The following is a 17,979-nucleotide window of genomic DNA, read 5'->3' on the forward strand; positions in this document are numbered from 1 at the left end:
TGTCCACGCTAAACCTAACACAGTCGGGGATAACTCGCCCAAAACACGTCTGTGATTGTCAGGCGTGAACTTCCAGTCTAAAATTCGCTCCTGCCTTTATTGATGGTGATGGTTACGCGCTGAAAGGTTCTGGCCCACCTCCCCCTGTTCAAACATGGCCTTCCCCTACATCGACACGCCGCGCACCGAATACGACGGCAACGCGACCTATCTTACAACTGGATTTCGCAGCGCGGGGCGACATAACCTCTCTGCACTCGATTCTCTCGAAAATTCGTTCCAAACACCATCCAAGGACAATGATTTGATCAAGGGTTTCGACAAACGCGTCACTCCGCGCGCCGGTGCAGCTTCTAAGTCAATGAGAAGCGCGTTACGACATCTTCCAGCAGCAGCCCCCGGGAAGGGAGAGTTTACTCCGTTAATGAAGAGCGCGACGAAAAACAATCTTTTAAGAAACATGTCTGCAGCCCGAGCAACAGACGGTCCGAAAACACCGGGATATCAGCGAGAGACCCATCGCAGCAACGCTCACACACCCGGCTTGCCTGCTATGGACATGTCTGATATATACGAGGAGGATCGGACAATGGAAGAGGCAACTCCGGTTCCACATGCGGCAAGCAGTAGTCCGCAAAGTACACCATTGCCAGGACGTAACGGAGAAGTCCTTGGTGACGGAGGGAATAACTTGTCGCTCAAGGACCAAGCTATGGTATGATACATATCCCAACCATTGGGATTGCACGCAACTCTCTGTGGGCTAATGCTGATGTCCATAGGCCATTGATCGACTGAGCAAAGTTAATTTCAGTCTGAAGCTGAGGATTCACTTCATGGAAGAACAGCTGCAAAAAGCTGGACCGGAATACAATAACGACGCCCTCAAAGAGAACAGAGAGCTCAAGCTCTTGCGAGTAACGATGCAACGCGATATTTCTCGATACCGGAAGAGCCTCCAGCAGGCAGAGAAAGATCTTAAGGACTACCAGCTACAGCTAGTGGAGTTGAAGGAGAAATCATGGAGGGAGAAAGCGGATCAGACGGTACAGCGCGAAATGGATCTGATGCGCGAAGAGCTTGAGTCGCGTGACCTCGAACTCCGCGAAGCGCGCGACGAATTGAGGCACATCAAAGATACCCAATCTCAAGAGACCGATAAACTTCGCGACGATGTTGAGGACTTAGAAGCAAGCGTGAGAGAGAAAGATCGGCTACTCGATCAACGCGAAGAAGAGCTTGAGGATCTGAAACGTAATGCCGAGGATAATGGCGCAGCTCCAGAGCTCCAGCTTGAGCTGAACCGTGCCAAGGAGCAGATGCAAGAGCTCCATGATAGTCTCGCCCAGGCCAAGTCCGAGATCAGAGAGTCAGTTGAAGCCGCAAGGCAGGCCACTGAAGACAAGGCTCGTGCCGAGGAAGATTTGAGAGAATTGCAGGACGAAATGTCGAATAAGTCCTTCACCACCAAAGGACTGAACCGGCAAATGGAAGACAGGACCGAAAAGCTCGAGGAAGAGATACGCGAGCTGCAACGAGAGAATGATTCTCTGAGGACAGAACTGGAGAGTAAAACCAACCATGCGACTCTCCTTGAAGAGCGTTATCAAACTATTCAGCATGGCCTAGAAGATAACGCCAACCAGCTGGCCGAAGATCTTGCTGCAACTAGGCGTGATCGCGATCAAGCCCGGCAGGACCTAAAAACTACTTCTGCTCGACTACAAGAGGCCTTGGATGAGCTCCAGCGTGGAGTAGACGAGAAGGAACTTCTTCAAACTCGCCATAATGCACTGACCGACGAATCGGGGGGACTGCAAATCGAACTCGACCGTGCACAATCCAGAATCCGCGAACTTCAGAAAGCGGTTCAAGACGCCACATCTCGGGCTCAGGATGAAGGGCACAATATTCGCTGGCAGCACAAGGCAGAACTTGAACGGCTGCAAGAGGAAATCGAAAACCTTCACCACGAAATTGAGGAGAAGGAGGGACAATTTGCAGTCGATCAAAGTCGCTGGGAAAGTACCAAGCGGACTCTGCAATCAGAGAAAGCATGGGCAGAAGGTCAAGCGGCAGACTTGAAGCGCACTATCGACACGCTTCAGGAAGCCGGTAGCACATACTCTGGGAAGGAGTCTAGGCTACAAGAGGCCATTGATAGCGAGAAAAAGCGCTATACGCAAGAAAAGTCTATGCTGAACCGCCAAATCCAAGATCTTAAAGACGACCTCGATAAGACAAGACGCGACCTTGATGAAAAACGAGACGAGCTTCTTACAGCGAAGCAGGATGCTCGGCTATCTAGACGCGAAGAGCAAGCACTTGCAGAGAAGGTGCGAGCTCTGGAAGACGAGGTGATCGTTTTACAATCGAGCCTGGCGGATGAGCAAGAACTTGCTAAGGGTCGACAGAATGGGACATCTGACCTAGACAAAAACCTGGAAAAGTCTATTGCCGAGAGGCAGAAGCTCCGTGATCAGCTTGCGAATGCTCATGTCGAGATATTTGACCTGAAGGCTTCGGCGCAGGAGATCGAGGCTGAACGCATCGAGCTCCAAGCTCAACTCGACCGAGTCCAGAACGCAGATGACACCACCCGGTTTGATCGCGACAAACTTGAACTACGCAAGACTGTGACAAGACTTGAAAACGAACTTAAAGTACTGCGAGACGCCAAATCGTCCCTTGAGGACCAACTTATCTCAGAAAGTGAACGATTTGCAGCAGAGGAGGGTCGTCTTTCGGCTGAAATCGATCGCCTTCAGGGGAAATTGCTTGCTAACTCGGGTAATCGAGATCGAGAACTTACTTCGGCCAAGACGAAGGCACAGCGCCTGGAGCGTCGCGCCCAAGAACTGGAGGCTCTTCTTGAGCAGCAGCAGCCTGTGATGGAGAATGAACAATCTGGTACACATGGGGACCTATCTTTACTTCGACACAGCCTGGAGGAGGCTAGGAAACGCGAAAAGATCCTCCTCCAGCGTGAATCCAAGCAGAAGTCTTCCGCGCAAAGCTATAAGTCACGAGTAGAAGAATTGGAGAAGGATCTTCATGATGCGATGATGAACAAATTCGAGTCACACTCCCCACATAATTCTCCATCAAACAAGCTTCACGAAGAGCTACGCAGTCTACGAAAACAAGTCGCTGAAGCGCACCGATCCCTCCAGAAGGTGAACACGAAGAACCGAGAGCTAGAACGTGCCGCAATGAAAGAAGAGGACCAAAAAGACTTCCATGAGCTCCTTAGATCCTCCACTCTCGAAGCCGAATCATTAGCCCTGAAACTTTCCGAACGGGAAGCGCGCCTGAACGAATTGAAAACACATGTGCGTCGGATTCGCGAAGAACGAGATACCCACAAACGTGAGGCTGAAGCAGCAAACAAAAATCTCGATATGTTACAAAAACGCCACGACGAAATCCTCGAGAAGAACTCCCTTTCCAAGTCCACAAACAAGACCAAACATGAGAAAGAGATCCGAGGCCTGGGCAAGGAAATTATCTGGCTTCGTGCTCGCCTGCATCGTGAGGAAAAATTCCGCCGTGATCTTGCCTGGAGCAAGGGCTTGATGGAACTGGGTGAACGCGTCCGAGTTGCATGGTTCGTACTCTCATTTCTCTCGAATAATATTTGCAATATAGCTAACAAGTTGTCAACAGCAACGATGCCGATCTCCGCATGATTTCAGAGATGGGCGTGCAGGCCCGTGACCGAGCTCCTGTCCGCACTCCACGCCATAAACTAAAATCCGCGATATCCCTTGTGAGGGCCGCTGTTCGCATGCAAAAGATGAGCAGCGATTGGAAGCGGACCAGGAAACTGGGCGAGGGCTTGAAGCGTGCCAAGACTGAAATGCTCAAGCGCCGTGATAGCTCAAACAAGAGCTTGCTTGGCTAGCAGCTCTGGAGATCGGTTCTATTTTATGTCATTCGTTTTGATTTTGTCTCTTGTTCTTCCAGCGTCGACATCCTGTCATGAGAGATTCCCCCGACATGTCTTGCAAGTATACTAGTTTTCTTTCGACTTGTTTTGTGATTCTGTCTACCTTCTTTTATTATAGTGTTTTACTGCTGGCTTTGTGCCGGTTTGTTCGAATCATTTGTGTATAGTCATCCCGACAAGGAATTTGATGATTTTAAAAACCGTTCGTTACTCATTTATGTAGCGTCTGCTAGTACATAAATTGGGCCTTGAGTACACCTACAAGCATGGGCGAAAGAATCATACAGGTTGTAGTCTTGAAAGCAGTATGTATGCTACTCGCACGCTTTCCTATGACGGAGACGCTTGCAGGGATAGACTCTTGAAATATTTGCTCAGCCAACGCCTCGCCGTTGCCAAAAGTAATTGAGAAACGCTTCTAAACACCGAAATCTTCGGAGACACCGACCAAAAACACAGGAATCCGAGATGAAGCAAGCATTGACATGGGCACAGATAAAGCATATGAGAAAATAAAGAGACTATGGGCAAGGGCATGGGATATTCAGATTTCGTCCTCTCTGGACAAGCCAAGGAGCCAGGATTTTATGCTGTCGATGAGGTAGAAAGATTCACATTTCGGAGGCCATGATGGGAAGGATATCGATTCTTTCGGAAGATACGATCAGGCGCCTTCACTGCCGAACTCTTCGGTCCATTCAGCGTTCCTCGTGAGATCCTCTCCGCTAACGGTTGGCCGGGAGTTCTTGACTGCCTTGATGAAATCCTTCAGAGCGAGAGGTGGCTCCAAAAGCTTATCTGCATCGATGTCGAGCCAGCTCATTTCCACTGCGCCCTCATCCCCTGGTGAGCAAGGCGTGACTTTCTCTACGCCCTCATCGAGTACCTATAACGGATTCGGGTCAGTCGCTGTGGTCTGTGTCGGTGAGAACCGAGTATACATACCTTCTTATAATGTGTTGCTCCTTGAATCTTGCGGATTGGCTGCATTAGTGCATCCTGCACGCAAATAGTAATATCGCTACCGGAGTAGCCTTCGCTCAGATCGGCCAATTGGCGATAGTCGTTTTGGGTCATTTGACACGGCGTCGAGCCCACGGCTAGCATGAACATCTTCATTCGTGCATTGAAGTCGGGAAGACTGATGTGTATTCTTCGCTGGAATCGTCGCCGAATAGCAGCATCCAGTTGCCAGGGGATATTGGTTGCGCCCAAAATCAAAACGCCCTTCGAATCTTTGCCGACACCGTCCATCTGTACAAGCAATTCGGTCTTGATACGCCGTGAGGCCTCGGACTCTCCTTCGCCACGGGGTCCGCACAGCGCATCAACCTCGTCGATGAAGATAATCGCGGGCTTATTCTCACGGGCCATGTTAAACAACTGTTTCACAAGTCTAGACGCGAATTAGAACGCAACTCTTGAAACTCCTGTGGATAAAGATATTGCCTTACCTTTCACTCTCACCCATCCACTTCGAGACCAGGTCACTACTGCTGACACTGAAGAATGTGCTGTTGGCCTCCGTTGCCACGGCTTTGGCAAGATAAGATTTTCCCGTGCCTGGGGGACCGTAGAGCAAGATACCCTTCCAGGGTTGGCGCTTGCCAGTGAACAAATGGGGGAACTTGATGGGAAGAATGACTGCTTCCTTCAATGCGTCCTTTGCGTTCTCCAGGCCAGCAACATCCTCCCACTTGACGTTCGGCTTCTCAGACAGAATAGCTCCTTGAAGCGCCGATCGAAGCTTTTTCGCGTCCGCATCTTCGCCGTTATCGTCATCATCCTTCCTGTCCGATCCAGTGTTGTTAGCGGGATAACATAGGACAATAGCTCACTTGCTAACACTGTTTATCACATATAAGGCGGTGCTAGAACATAAACTTTTGTCCAAAGAAGTCGATACATACCCTCCCTTCCCACTGCCTTGCGCCACCTTTCCATTTGCGCCAACCGCGCTCGGTTTTTTCCGGTCCTCGGCGAGGTGGTTCTTAAGCTTCTCCGCGCGATCCATATATTCGCCGGCCTTTGAGCGGATCATTTCCTTTGATTTCGGGTTCTTCTCCCATTTCAAGGCCAGCATGAACAACTCCAATGCGGAGTAGTACATCTGATAAGCCTTTTCGTACTCGCCATCGTTGTCATTCTCTATCGCCTTCTTGACCGTATCAATCGCCCGTCCCAGGAAATCCGTATTACTCATGACGGGCAATGCGGATGCTGTCTGTAGAGGTAGCAAGCCGACCGCGGAGGCAGATGTGATAAAGCGGGGAGAGGGGAGCAAGGGTTGGGGCAATGGGCCAAGGCTGGAAGGATAGGCAGCGAGTGCTAGAAGAAAAGCCTTGGAGCTTCTTTGGTGTAGAAGAAAAGAAGAAGTGCAAAACAGCCCTAGAACCGAGAGTTGATGAGAATTGGAGGGGAAAAGTGAGAGGTGGAAGTTGTTGACGGGCGGGATCCATTGATTTTCCCTCCTCCCACTTCACCTCCAAGTTCACCATGGACGCCCAGAAACAGCTTCAAGCACTTTCGGAAGAGTTCCAGGGTCTGCAGAACGGTATGTCTCTATATTTATTTGATGATAGCAATATCTGCTGACCCTTCCACCACACCCAGAGCTTGAGGTTCTAGTCGATGCTCGCCAGAAACTCGAATCGCAACAGCAAGAGAACGAAGGCGTGCAGAACGAGTTCGCCCAGCTGGACGATGAATCCAACATTTACAAGCTCATCGGCCCGGTATTGCTGAAGCAGGAGAAGACCGAAGCCACCATGGCTGTCAACAGTCGGTTGGAGTTCATTGAGAAGGAGATGTCAGTGCCACTACCTTGACCACTGTGAGCCAACGAGAAATGCGTGCTGACTGAGAAGTTACAGCAAGCGAATCGAAGGCGAGATTGATGCGACACAAGACAAGAGCGAGAAGATGCGCTCAGAGGTAAATCGCCCTCATCCAACTGCAATCCACACCCCACTATATGCATATTCTAACCCCTCACCCAGCTCATCCAACTCCAAAGCCAGGTTCAACAGCAGGCTGCTGCTGCTTCAGCCTCCGCATAAGGTCAAAGACTCCCAGAGCCTGCAGGTGAAAAAGGATATATCACCCGGAGATGCAATAATAGGTGGCGTGCGAGCTACGGCTCGGATGGGGACCAACCCTCAACCGGTTCACTGTGATTCAGTACATGCGCTATGCAAGTCGTGAACCCCATTTGGAGGTAGCCCAAGGAATGCTTGGGCGTTAAGGACCAAATCCCAATTGAGATGGGGTAGCTTGGAAATGTATGATTTGTGTAGGTGCCTGACACCAAAACAGCGCATGGATCGGTTCAAAAAAGATATACCCTTGAAATTTTAATGCAATGCTGTCAAAAGTGATCGATTGATCTTTGAATGGAATCAATTAATATATTTGCACGATCTTTCCTTAATGCCTTCTAGTGAGAAGATTCGAAAACAGTATTCAAATTATATCAAGAAGGACGCATGTGATTGGACTCAAGAAGGCCATCTGAAGCACGCAAAGAAGCTAGAGGATGGATGACTTCTGATGCCATGTGTATATTGACAAAATTCTATTCGTTGATTCATAATCAAACATTTACATATGGGAAAATGTATCTAGGACTTGACCAGCAGGCTGGTACCGGTCATCTCCTTGGGCTGCTCGACGCCCATGGCTGCGAGAACGGTAGGTGCAACATCACCCAAGACACCGTCTTTCTTGAGGCTCCAGCTCTCAGGGGCGTTGGCCATAACAAAGGGAACCTTATTAAGGGTGTGGGAGGTCTTGGGGGTACCCTTCTCGGTGAGCATCTCCTCGGCGTTTCTGCGAATGTGGGTTAACTAGCAATCCTCTTTGATAGGAGGTGTTCCTATTTCCCAGAATAACTTACCCATGATCGGCGGTGATGAATAGAACGTAGTTGTTCTTCTTGCAGGCCTCATAGATCCCGCCAATCGCCTTGTCGGTGGCAGCAACACCCTGGATGGCGGCCTCGTACACGCCAGTGTGGCCAACCATGTCAGGAGGGGCGAAGTTGTTCATGACAAAGTCGAACTTGTTCTCGCCGAGGCGTTCAGCCATCTTATCACCGACAGCAGCTGCACTCATCTTTGGATCAAGATCGTAGGTAGCAACTCGGGGCGAAGGGATCATATCGCGCACTTCTCCGGGGAAGACCTTCTCGATACCACCGTTGAAGAAGAAAGTGACGTGAGCATACTTCTCAGTCTCTGCAATATGGCACTGCTGGAGGTTCTTCTTGCCGAGCCATTCGGCCAGCACGTTACCCATATGTTGCGGGGGGAAAGCAACATTGAAGTTGTAGTCAGTTTTGTACTGGGTCATGGTGGTAAGGGAGATGTTCTTGGGGTAGGGGAAGTCCGGAAGGGGGGAACGGTCATAGTCGCCCAGCAGCTGAGTGATTTCACGGACACGATCCGAGCGGTAGTTGAAGAAGAAGAGGGTATCATCATCTATACAGGCTCAATTAGTTGTCATGGCATTTCCTTTCAGCTTGGACCAAACGCACCCTGGACACGGCGCTCCTTGCCGCCAACAATGATGGGCTTCAAGAACTCATCGTTCTCATTCTTCTCGTAGCGCTCCTTGATGGTCTGTAGCGGGTCCGAGCTGTCCTCGCCCTCGCCAGTGACCAGACCCTTGAGGCCAATCTCAACACGCTCCCAGCGCTTGTCGCGGTCCATGATATAGTAGCGGCCCACGATCGTCGCAATCACACCGACACCGATCTCCTGGGTCTTGTCAAGCACTTGCTGCAAGAACTTATCGGCGCTCTTAGGGTCGGTATCACGTCCATCGGCGAAGAAGTGGATGAAGACCTCGGGAATCTGCATGTCCTTGGCGACCTGGAGCAAGGCGAATAGGTGAGCGATGCTAGAGTGAACACCGCCATCTGAGACCAAGCCCAGAAGGTGCAGACGTCCATTGCCCTCCTTTGCGCGGGTGAAAGCCTTGACAATGCTGGGCACCTTGCCCATCTCGCCCTTCTTGAGGGTCTGGTCAATGCGAACACTGTCCTGCCAGACAACACGGCCAGCACCAATGTTCAGGTGACCGACCTCACTGTTGCCCATCAGACCCTCGGGCAGACCAACTGCCAGCGAGGAGGCTTCTAACTCGGCATAGCCTTGGGCAGTCTTGGAGTTGGGCTCAGCGAAGCCGGACATGTGTGGGGTATCGGCCGCGGCGATTGCATCTCCCTGGGGTGGGGAGTCGGGGCCTGCAATACCCCAGCCATCAATCACAACTATGAGACGTACATTAGCGGTATATCTTTTTGAGGACCTGGGTGGCAGTCGACCATACTCAAAGCAACTTTTTGGTCGGCCATAGTGGGGTTTATTATGGTGGCTGAATCACACCTAGAATTATACGACACTGGTCAATTGCTGAGCCAAGAGAAATTTGAAAGATTCACTTACCTTTAGACGGATGTTTGGAGAAGAAGAAATTGAACGTCTAACGCAGATAAAAGGCTGCCGGTGAGGGGCATGAGCCCCGACGTCACCGTCACCGGGTGCCAGGAGCGTATTTGCTGATATAATCATATGTTGCGGCTGTAGGAGCGGGTGTGTCCTCCGACTCTTCCCTAAAAACTTACCCCAGCCGGGATCTACTCGTCCTTCAGATATATATCCTCGGGATCATTCGAGTCAACATTTCCGACAATGGCTTCTCGATCCCCGCCAGTGGGTACTCCGCTGCTGAAATCCCCTGTGCCCGAGACGCCCTTTAAAGACGCGCCAACACCAGCACTACAAACAGTACCTTTTCCTTCACCACAGACCTTCGAGGTAATCCCACCATTGCATGGGATTCTTTCTCGCTTGCTCTCCTCCAAAGGTCAGCAAACCGGTTCATCAGACGCACCTGGGGATACAACAGGTGTCCCAGGAGCTTCCCAGGCACAGACCCAACAAGCACCTTCGAACATCCCCAATGGCGGGCACAATGGCAACACTACATCATCACATGCCGTACCAGAAGTATCGGTCCTCGGTTCAAGCGCTCATCCGCCGCTCGATGTGAAAAACCTCCCTACCGAAACTAGCTCTGTCAGGATTCGAATCCAGAAGGCTCGTACAGTCGTCGAAGGGCTACCAGATGTGCATCGGTCTGTCAATGACCAACAAAGAGAAATTGCAGAACTAGAGGATCGTGTGAGACGTTTGCGCTCTATCATCTCTGACTTCGGGTATCGAGCAGGGATACCACATGAGGACACTACAAGGACCTTGGAAGCATAAAGCTCAAAACCAGAGGATCTCGGGTTACAACCGGAACTCCCAAGTTACCCAGGTACTGCAGGATTTTGAGATTGATTTATTTGGCGTTTATAAGAAGGAAATACCCTGGTGTTTTTAGCGGTCATTTCAAGATAGCAAAGGCGCCATCATTTCATGAGCTGTGGCAAATCCAGCAATTCATACTCCTAGTTTCTCTTCTTTCTTTTTTTCAAGGAATTCATTATTGTTTGAACCTCCAGCCAATCTAGTTCGATTTGCCGCACCGGTTTACAAATTTTATAGCCAAAACCCTAATCCGGCCAACTGCCTCCGATATCGTTCGGTGGGTTAAAGTTCAGGGCCTGAGGCAACGGAAGATCCCTCCCCCACCACTTGCATTTATTTTTTCCCCTTCTCTTCACCTACCATCCTCCATATCAATTTTTTTCTGTTTACCTCATAAGACAGATTACCATACTCCATCATGACTTACGCTCTTTCCGAGTCCCACCGGGACGTGAGTATCACATCTGCCCTCATTTTCAGCATCTAGATCATTGACTCATCGATTATAGCAAATGCACAACTCCCTCGTGGCCAGTGATCCGGAGATTGCTGCCCTCATGGTACGTCGAAACTATACACCATTGGGACCTGCAGTGAAATGCATTGTCCCCACCAGAAAATTCGGCTGTGCTAATTCTTTTACTCGTGCAGGAGAAGGAAATCCAGCGTCAGCGTGAGTCAATCGTTCTGATTGCCTCCGAGAACTTCACTTCTCGTGCTGTCTTCGATGCCCTCGGTTCGCCCATGTGCAACAAGTACTCCGAGGGTTACCCCGGTGCTCGTTACTACGGTGGCAACCAGCACATCGACGCCATTGAGATCACCTGCCAGCAGCGTGCTCTCAAGGCATTCAACCTCGACCCCGCCAAGTGGGGCGTCAATGTCCAGTGCCTTTCTGGTAGCCCCGCCAACCTCCAGGTCTACCAGGCTCTTATGCGCCCCCATGACCGTTTGATGGGCTTGGATCTCCCCCACGGCGGTCACTTGAGCCACGGCTACCAGACCCCCACCAGAAAGATCTCTGCCGTTTCCACCTACTTCGAGACCTTCCCTTACCGTGTCGACCTTGAGACCGGTATCATTGACTATGACACTCTCGAGCGTAATGCCGAGATGTACCGCCCCAAGTGTCTGGTTGCTGGTACCTCCGCCTACTGCCGTCTGATTGACTACAAGCGCATGCGCGAGATTGCCGATAAGGTTGGCGCCTACCTCATCGTCGATATGGCTCACATCTCCGGCCTGATCGCCGCTGGTGTCATTCCCTCTCCCTTCGAGTACGCCGATGTGGTGACCACCACCACTCACAAGTCTCTCCGTGGCCCCCGTGGCGCCATGATCTTCTTCCGCAAGGGTGTCCGCAGCACCGATAAGAACGGCAAGGATATCCTTTACGACCTCGAGAACCCTATCAACTTCTCCGTCTTCCCTGGTCACCAAGGTGGTCCCCACAACCACACCATCACTGCTCTGGCCGTTGCTCTCAAGCAGGCTGACACCCCTGAGTTCAAGCAGTACCAGGAGCAGGTTATCAAGAACGCCAAGGCTCTCGAAGAGGAGTTCAAGGTTCTTGGTCATAAGCTCGTCTCGGACGGCACTGACAGCCACATGGTTCTCGTTGACCTCCGCGCCAACAACCTTGATGGAGCTCGTGTTGAGGCCGTTCTTGAGCAGATCAACATTGCCTGTAACAAGAACTCCATCCCTGGTGACAAGTCAGCCCTCACTCCTTGCGGTATTCGCATTGGTGCTCCCGCCATGACTTCCCGTGGTATGGGTGAGGAGGACTTCAAGCGCATTGCCCGCTACATTGATCAGTCTATCACCCTCTGCAAGAAGATCCAGAGTGAGCTTCCCAAGGATGCCAACAAGCTCAAGGACTTCAAGGCCAAGGTTGCCGATGAGAGCGTTCCTGAGATCCTTGCTCTTCGCAAGGATATCTCTCAGTGGGCCAGCACCTTCCCTCTCCCCGTTTAAATGGGATATTGAGGACAGAGTATGAGTTACGGAAAAAATAAAGAGGGATCTGAATCAGGATCCCACGAGTTCAACATCATTTCGTATAACAAAAGAAAAATACACGGGTGCGTTTTTAGGGGTTAATTACCGGTCTGCTTTTTCAACCTGACGCGGGTCATTGGGATATGGGAATGCTTTTTTGCATGTGAAACGAGCAATTGTTATTTTTTTCGGCGGATGGGCCTCGCACTTATTCAACAGCGGGCTCACATGAATTTCTGAGGGGGAAAAAGTTCAACATTAATTGGGCGTCCTATGTACATTCTACAATCTGTTCTCAACACAAGGATCTCTAGAATCCAAGGATTATTTTCTTCTCTGCTTTATCCTTCCAAGGTTCCTGATACGGTCCTATTATCTATACATGTAAGAATAAGTCGTGTGAACCTTCTCTGGTTAGTTTTGCCCGACTTTGAACCCTATACTTGGCGCGCGATACGGCCGTTGAAAGCACATAAACATTGTAGCGGCGCAGTGCCGTTATTGGCTTGTCCTGGTTCAAATATTAGATAAAAAGACTTTCGAAAAGTCTACCACAAAAGACATTACTCGGCCGCTAATGCGGCCGAATATTCTTGTTCCTCATATTTAGATGGAGAAAGAGCGAACCGCTACGGATGTATGGATCTAGTAAATATTCATGCCTCAACGGAAACATCTCCGTGCGAATTCATTGTTAAAGATCCCTACTCCAACTATCCTCTGAAGTTTTGACTGTATCATGCTATCAGTTCTCCCAGGCGCGTGAAAAGCTCAACTTCCATCCGCTCAGCCACATCTGGCTGGCTGAGAATTTCGCCCATCGAGTCTTCTCCAAGATCCTCCTCCCATACTGTCTGCGGCTCGGCATTGGTCTTCAGGTTGTTGTACAGGCACATCCGCAGGTGCCAACGAAGGAGGTCGGCGCTCACACGCCAGGTTCCACTCCGAGCAGAGTCTCTGAGGCGAGTACCGCCTATTCCTGTATGATCCGGTCCGAATACGATGATCTTGTAGTTAGCCTATGTTCACAACCATTAGTATATACCGACAAAATATCGTATACGAAGAGTCTCACATCTGGGTCAATCCCCAGTTCGAAACTATCAAATAGGGAGTGGATATCTGCGCTGAGGAGGAGCCCATTCTGAGCAGAGTATATACGCGACTGCCCAATCTCGGTCGAGGGGAGAGGGTCCGTGATATACTGCTGGTATCCATCTCGTCTCCACTCTTGTATACTGCTCACAGGGAACACATGTGTAGCATCGAGACCGCGGAAAGGGTCTTTAAAGCTGCTTGCCCTATTCTGCCCAGTGATTGCACAGCAACCGTCTCTTTGGCGGAGGCTATTCCGGAATTTCGTTTGCTATAGATATGATTAGCACTGGCTGTGTATGTTTTTGGTCATTTCTGCGTCTACTTTACCAGACGACTCCATTCACTCCGGCCCTGGGATTGGAAATCGGTGTCTTGAGTTCCGGTATCTTGAGTTCTGACACGGCGGGGCGCATAGTTGGTTGTCAGCTCGATGGTAATTGGTGCCCTAGCTATACGATTGTCAACCTTGGAAACCCTAGTTATACTAGACGTATCAAACACACTTAAATCCAAAACCATATAGTTACCAGGCGCCACCGAAATCCCACTGTTAAGCTGGAGTGCAGTGGTACCTGGTGTGTTGTTGGCTCCTAACTTATAATTTTGCCTCGCTTCGCTCAGCAAAATAAAATGCCCACTCGCTTGGGTCAGGAAAGACGAGTGTGAATGAACAGTATCGATAGAGCATCTTGGGAGAGATATATCGATCTTGTTGGGCAGTTGGGATTGCCAGGGCTATAACAAGGCTGTATTAGTCGCACTGGTTCCTATGAGGCTATCGTGTCTTACCGGCAAGAAGAGCGCCATTGCTATCATAAACCAGGAGGTTTAATTGCGGGTACCTTGGTGGTTGAAGAACAAGAACTGGCATAGCTGCTGCCATATTTGAGCTGATGAATATAGAAACATAGAAGGCGACTATACTCCCCAATTAGGTTAGCTTGGCTCTGATGTCATCCGTAAATTCCTCAGGTGTCGATGTATAAAATACAAGTCAGCCAAGCACTCCATAGGCTTGTGTTCCCATCTTTTTTGGCATCTGACCTCGATATCGGGTTTATATCAGGATCGGAAACCGTGGGCTTACCATTGGAAGGGGTTGGGAATTGCCTCTTCCGAGTGTTTGTCTCGGCATAAGCTAAGGATGGAATAGTCAGAATAAATGAAATGTAAGTGAGAAGGAAGTGGGAGATACCAATGGACTGTACCGGGGTTGCACTGGCAGGAAAAACGAAGTATATTGTACAATGTGGGGGGCCGTACATTTAGACGTCCACGTGAGCTCCGGATAACTCAACCTTGGAAGGTTCCTCGTTTTCTCTCTCTATTCCTCTCTCTCGGTCTCCCGAGATTTTGTTTTTGCTCTTTTCTTTTCTCTTCTCTTGCCCTTTAACTCTCGTTACTGCACTGCTTTACACTCCCTACGGCCTTCCTCTAAATTTGGCCCCTCATTAGAGTTCCAGGCTCCATCGATAAGGACGCAATATCTTATCGCTCCGGTCCCTCACGGAGGGCATATACTTAGATCAATCTGTGTTTGATTGAAAACCGGAAACAGTGCAGTACATCTTGAAGAAGTCACCGGCGAACCAAGAGAGAACAGGACCTTGCCCGACATGGCGAATACCGCCCAATGCTACTATTGCTTTGAGTCTCTCCTCGCTTCATTCGAGGATCGCGAGCCCACCACTTTGGCAGCCGTAGAGGCTCTATGGGAACAGCACGAGCAAACTAAGAAGTTGTCGAGTCTTGAAGAGCAAACTGAAGAGGAAGATACAGGCCGTCAGCAATCCGTAAATGAACTAGACGAAGATGACGATAGCCACCAATCGTCCCAGTCAAGTAGTCAACCCACGAAGATGAAACTCCGCAGCATCAGTCGTCTTCAGAGCCAATTCTCTACCTCTTCCAGCATAGCCACATCTTCGTCGGCCGCATCCAATACATCTTCCATCTCACTACAGTCGAGCTCAACCAATATCACCACGCCAAGTGTGGTTTCCGAGACCCCCCAGCTGAGATCGCCTGATCAGCGATATCCCCTGTTCGTGACATGGAACACCCTATCACGAAGCGGACACAAGTCTCTACGCGGGTGCATAGGCACATTTGAGGCACAGGAACTTGCAGCGGGGTTGAAGTCCTACGCTTTGACCTCGTACGTGTGTTCCTATTGAATACCCCTCTCTCACTACAACGCTACAAGCAACGGTACACCCCTATCTATAGATCGGACTGACTCACATGCGATTTTGTTTTAGGGCCTTCGATGATACGCGTTTTGAACCCATTCCCAAATCCCTCCTCCCCTCACTATCATGCTCTCTTACCCTCCTTGGGTCCTTCGAGCCGTGTACAGATGCCATGGACTGGTCTCTAGGCACTCATGGGCTGCGGATCTCCTTCATCCACCGCGGCCGTCGCTATGGTGCCACGTATCTCCCTGACGTCGCTGTCGAGCAGGGCTGGACCAAAGAAGAAACCGTGGAGAGCTTGATGCGCAAGGCAGGCTGGGATGGTGGTAGCAGCAGTACTGCACGGAGACTGCTACGCGGTGCAGCTGATGGGAACTCCAGCGCCACTAAGCCTTGGGACCAGGTCTCGGATTTCCGTACTGTGAGATATCAGGGCCTCAAGGCAAGCGCTAGTTATTCAGAATGGCAGGAATGGCGAGAGTGGGTTCTCTCCCTAGATGACGGGGAGGAAATCCTGGAAGGCGCGGATTAGACCGCTTTTCTTCTTGTCCCACATCTCAATGCTCCAATTGGGACTGATGATTATAATAACCAAGATGATACGCTTCTTTCATGGGTTTTTGATGAACAACTTTTCTGTCTGGGTGTTAATAAGGAATGACAATGGTCCGAGAATTCACGGTTGTGATGAGAATTTGATATGGTATCTCAGCTCTATAAAGATAGACAAGTATTTTAAACCGAGACTTATCCGAGACTTATTGATTATAAACACTGGCATCATTCATTGTATTGATAATAATGTGATATTGCAGACATTGCAAAGGAACCCAAGCGAAGGAAAAGCCTCAGACCATAGAAGAGCAGCCAGTGATGTTCTAAATCCGAATCCGAACATCCCTACAGCAGAAACACGGCATTGACAAAAGCCGATACATATCCATGCATTCTACCGAGGGGTACGGCTCCACAAACCAGCAACCATCTCCTTGACTCTTCGCTCCTGGGCCCGGATCTGCTCCTCAGTCTGCCCACGCGCATTACCACGGCTATCAATCTGCATCTGAGCCCCGCGAGCATTGGCCGGTGCAGGCGGAGGAGCATGGTGCTCCTCCTCGGTGATATCATCACCATTGACACGCTCAGGCTTGGGATCAACGCTCAAAACGCCGTCCATCATGAAGCCACCGCCCTCGCGGAGCTTATTGATAGCACGCACGGTGTCGATAGCACGGTGCAGCGTGCGGCGCGCGTTGAAGTTCTTCTTGACCGTTGGCAGCAAATCTTCGCCCGAGCCGACCTTGCCGCTGTCGGATGCCTGGTTGACCCAAGGGTGCTGGAGAGCTTCGTGGGCTGTCATCCGTGACTGCGGGTTGACTGTCAGGCAGCTGTTGATAAAGTTGCGCGCTTCCTGCGATACACCGCGCCAGTACTCAACCGGCGTGAAGGAGTAGTCTGCTGCTAAGATTGCTTGCATCTCTTCGAGATTGGAATCCCGGTCGAAGGGTGTGTATCCACAAAGCAAGAAGTAGGTGATCACGCCGATGGCCCAGATATCGCTGGAAGGGGATGGCTGTTAGTAAAAAGATAAAGAGATCGTAATGTGATGACTTACACTGGCTTGCCATGGCCGCTCTTTTTGAAGATCTCTGGTGCCATGTATCCTGGCGTTCCGCAGGTTGTGGTCAGGACATGGAACTGCTCCTCGTCCATGATCCTCGACAATCCGAAATCGGCAATCAATAGATCGGCGTTGTCTTCTGGCGTGCGGAAAAGTAGGTTTTCCGGCTTTAGATCACGGTGCACGATCCCGTGGTCATGCAGATAGGCCACGGCAGAGAGCACTGCGCGGACAAGGTCTGCAGCGTCAGACTCATAGTAGCTACCTTTGCGACAGATGCGGTCGAATAGTTCCCCGCCCAGCGCGAGATCAGTGACAAGATATACTAGAGAGCATCACTCGTTAGTGAGGGTGTGGCTGGAGCTATCATGAAAACACACAATTATTCATCGTCTCGAAGTAGTCGACCAGCGTGAGGATGTTCTGGTGGCCCAGTGACACCTTCTTCAATACCGCGATCTCATTCCGGACCTGTATATATCGGAAGACGTCAGTCCATACTCTTGTCTTCGTAGTCGTAGTTCTACCGGCATACACACCATATGCTCCCGCCCAGACATGAGACGTTTGTTGATGACCTTCGCCGCATAATAGCGACCGGTATCGATGTGCACACATTCCTTCACAACAGAGTACGAACCAGCGCCCAGTGTCTTCCCTGTCTTGTATCGGCACGGTTGGACCTTCGGCTTCTGGCCGCTCGGGGGTTGTGCCGCCATTGCAAATAAAACCAAGTGCGGGATGTGCGACGCGAATTGTGGGGGGATGGAGAAGTTGTGCGATGCAAAGCGCGAGTGA

General features: G+C 50.5%; 9 protein-coding genes across 9 annotated transcripts; 5 read left to right on the plus strand and 4 right to left on the minus strand.

Moving 5' to 3' along the window:
• Window positions 1-154: 154 nt before the first annotated feature.
• N7518_004202 (putative spindle-pole body protein (Pcp1)) lies at window positions 155-3,904 on the plus strand (the record flags this gene model as incomplete). The annotated part of the gene is made up of 3 exons (XM_057185129.1): window positions 155-715; window positions 783-3,607; window positions 3,667-3,904. The coding sequence occupies 3 exons, from the start codon at window positions 155-157 to the stop codon at window positions 3,902-3,904; spliced, it is 3,624 nt and encodes a 1,207-aa protein (XP_057041899.1).
• A 709-nt stretch (window positions 3,905-4,613) lies between these two features.
• N7518_004203 (AAA family ATPase VPS4) lies at window positions 4,614-6,152 on the minus strand (the record flags this gene model as incomplete). Its single annotated transcript, XM_057185130.1, has 4 exons — window positions 4,614-4,835; window positions 4,895-5,345; window positions 5,404-5,739; window positions 5,860-6,152. 4 exons carry the CDS (start codon window positions 6,150-6,152, stop codon window positions 4,614-4,616), a joined length of 1,302 nt encoding a protein of 433 aa, XP_057041900.1.
• A 293-nt stretch (window positions 6,153-6,445) lies between these two features.
• Window positions 6,446-7,008, plus strand: N7518_004204 (tubulin-binding prefolding complex subunit YKE2; the record flags this gene model as incomplete). The annotated part of the gene is made up of 4 exons (XM_057185131.1): window positions 6,446-6,503; window positions 6,563-6,758; window positions 6,823-6,883; window positions 6,949-7,008. 4 exons carry the CDS (start codon window positions 6,446-6,448, stop codon window positions 7,006-7,008), a joined length of 375 nt encoding a protein of 124 aa, XP_057041901.1.
• A 561-nt stretch (window positions 7,009-7,569) lies between these two features.
• On the minus strand, window positions 7,570-9,305 carry N7518_004205 (phosphoglycerate mutase, 2,3-bisphosphoglycerate-independent; the record flags this gene model as incomplete). The annotated part of the gene is made up of 4 exons (XM_057185132.1): window positions 7,570-7,777; window positions 7,845-8,427; window positions 8,484-9,221; window positions 9,281-9,305. 4 exons carry the CDS (start codon window positions 9,303-9,305, stop codon window positions 7,570-7,572), a joined length of 1,554 nt encoding a protein of 517 aa, XP_057041902.1.
• A 337-nt stretch (window positions 9,306-9,642) lies between these two features.
• Window positions 9,643-10,221, plus strand: N7518_004206 (mediator of RNA polymerase II transcription subunit 9; the record flags this gene model as incomplete). The annotated part of the gene is made up of 1 exon (XM_057185133.1): window positions 9,643-10,221. One exon carries the CDS (start codon window positions 9,643-9,645, stop codon window positions 10,219-10,221), a length of 579 nt encoding a protein of 192 aa, XP_057041903.1.
• A 463-nt stretch (window positions 10,222-10,684) lies between these two features.
• On the plus strand, window positions 10,685-12,243 carry N7518_004207 (glycine hydroxymethyltransferase SHM2; the record flags this gene model as incomplete). Its single annotated transcript, XM_057185134.1, has 3 exons — window positions 10,685-10,717; window positions 10,776-10,826; window positions 10,918-12,243. 3 exons carry the CDS (start codon window positions 10,685-10,687, stop codon window positions 12,241-12,243), a joined length of 1,410 nt encoding a protein of 469 aa, XP_057041904.1.
• Window positions 12,244-13,004: 761 nt separating this feature from the next.
• On the minus strand, window positions 13,005-14,172 carry N7518_004208 (HNH endonuclease signature motif containing protein; the record flags this gene model as incomplete). Its single annotated transcript, XM_057185135.1, has 5 exons — window positions 13,005-13,286; window positions 13,313-13,633; window positions 13,693-13,814; window positions 13,869-14,100; window positions 14,155-14,172. 5 exons carry the CDS (start codon window positions 14,170-14,172, stop codon window positions 13,005-13,007), a joined length of 975 nt encoding a protein of 324 aa, XP_057041905.1.
• An 809-nt stretch (window positions 14,173-14,981) lies between these two features.
• Window positions 14,982-16,092, plus strand: N7518_004209 (AMMECR1 domain-containing protein; the record flags this gene model as incomplete). The annotated part of the gene is made up of 2 exons (XM_057185136.1): window positions 14,982-15,523; window positions 15,627-16,092. 2 exons carry the CDS (start codon window positions 14,982-14,984, stop codon window positions 16,090-16,092), a joined length of 1,008 nt encoding a protein of 335 aa, XP_057041906.1.
• Window positions 16,093-16,509: 417 nt separating this feature from the next.
• On the minus strand, window positions 16,510-17,900 carry N7518_004210 (serine/threonine-protein kinase; the record flags this gene model as incomplete). The annotated part of the gene is made up of 4 exons (XM_057185137.1): window positions 16,510-17,119; window positions 17,176-17,506; window positions 17,562-17,652; window positions 17,721-17,900. 4 exons carry the CDS (start codon window positions 17,898-17,900, stop codon window positions 16,510-16,512), a joined length of 1,212 nt encoding a protein of 403 aa, XP_057041907.1.
• Window positions 17,901-17,979: the final 79 nt, after the last annotated feature.

This window comes from Penicillium psychrosexuale (genome assembly GCF_028828465.1).
Source record: "Penicillium psychrosexuale strain IBT 29551 chromosome Unknown utg000003l, whole genome shotgun sequence".
Lineage (NCBI taxonomy): Eukaryota > Fungi > Ascomycota > Eurotiomycetes > Eurotiales > Aspergillaceae > Penicillium > Penicillium psychrosexuale.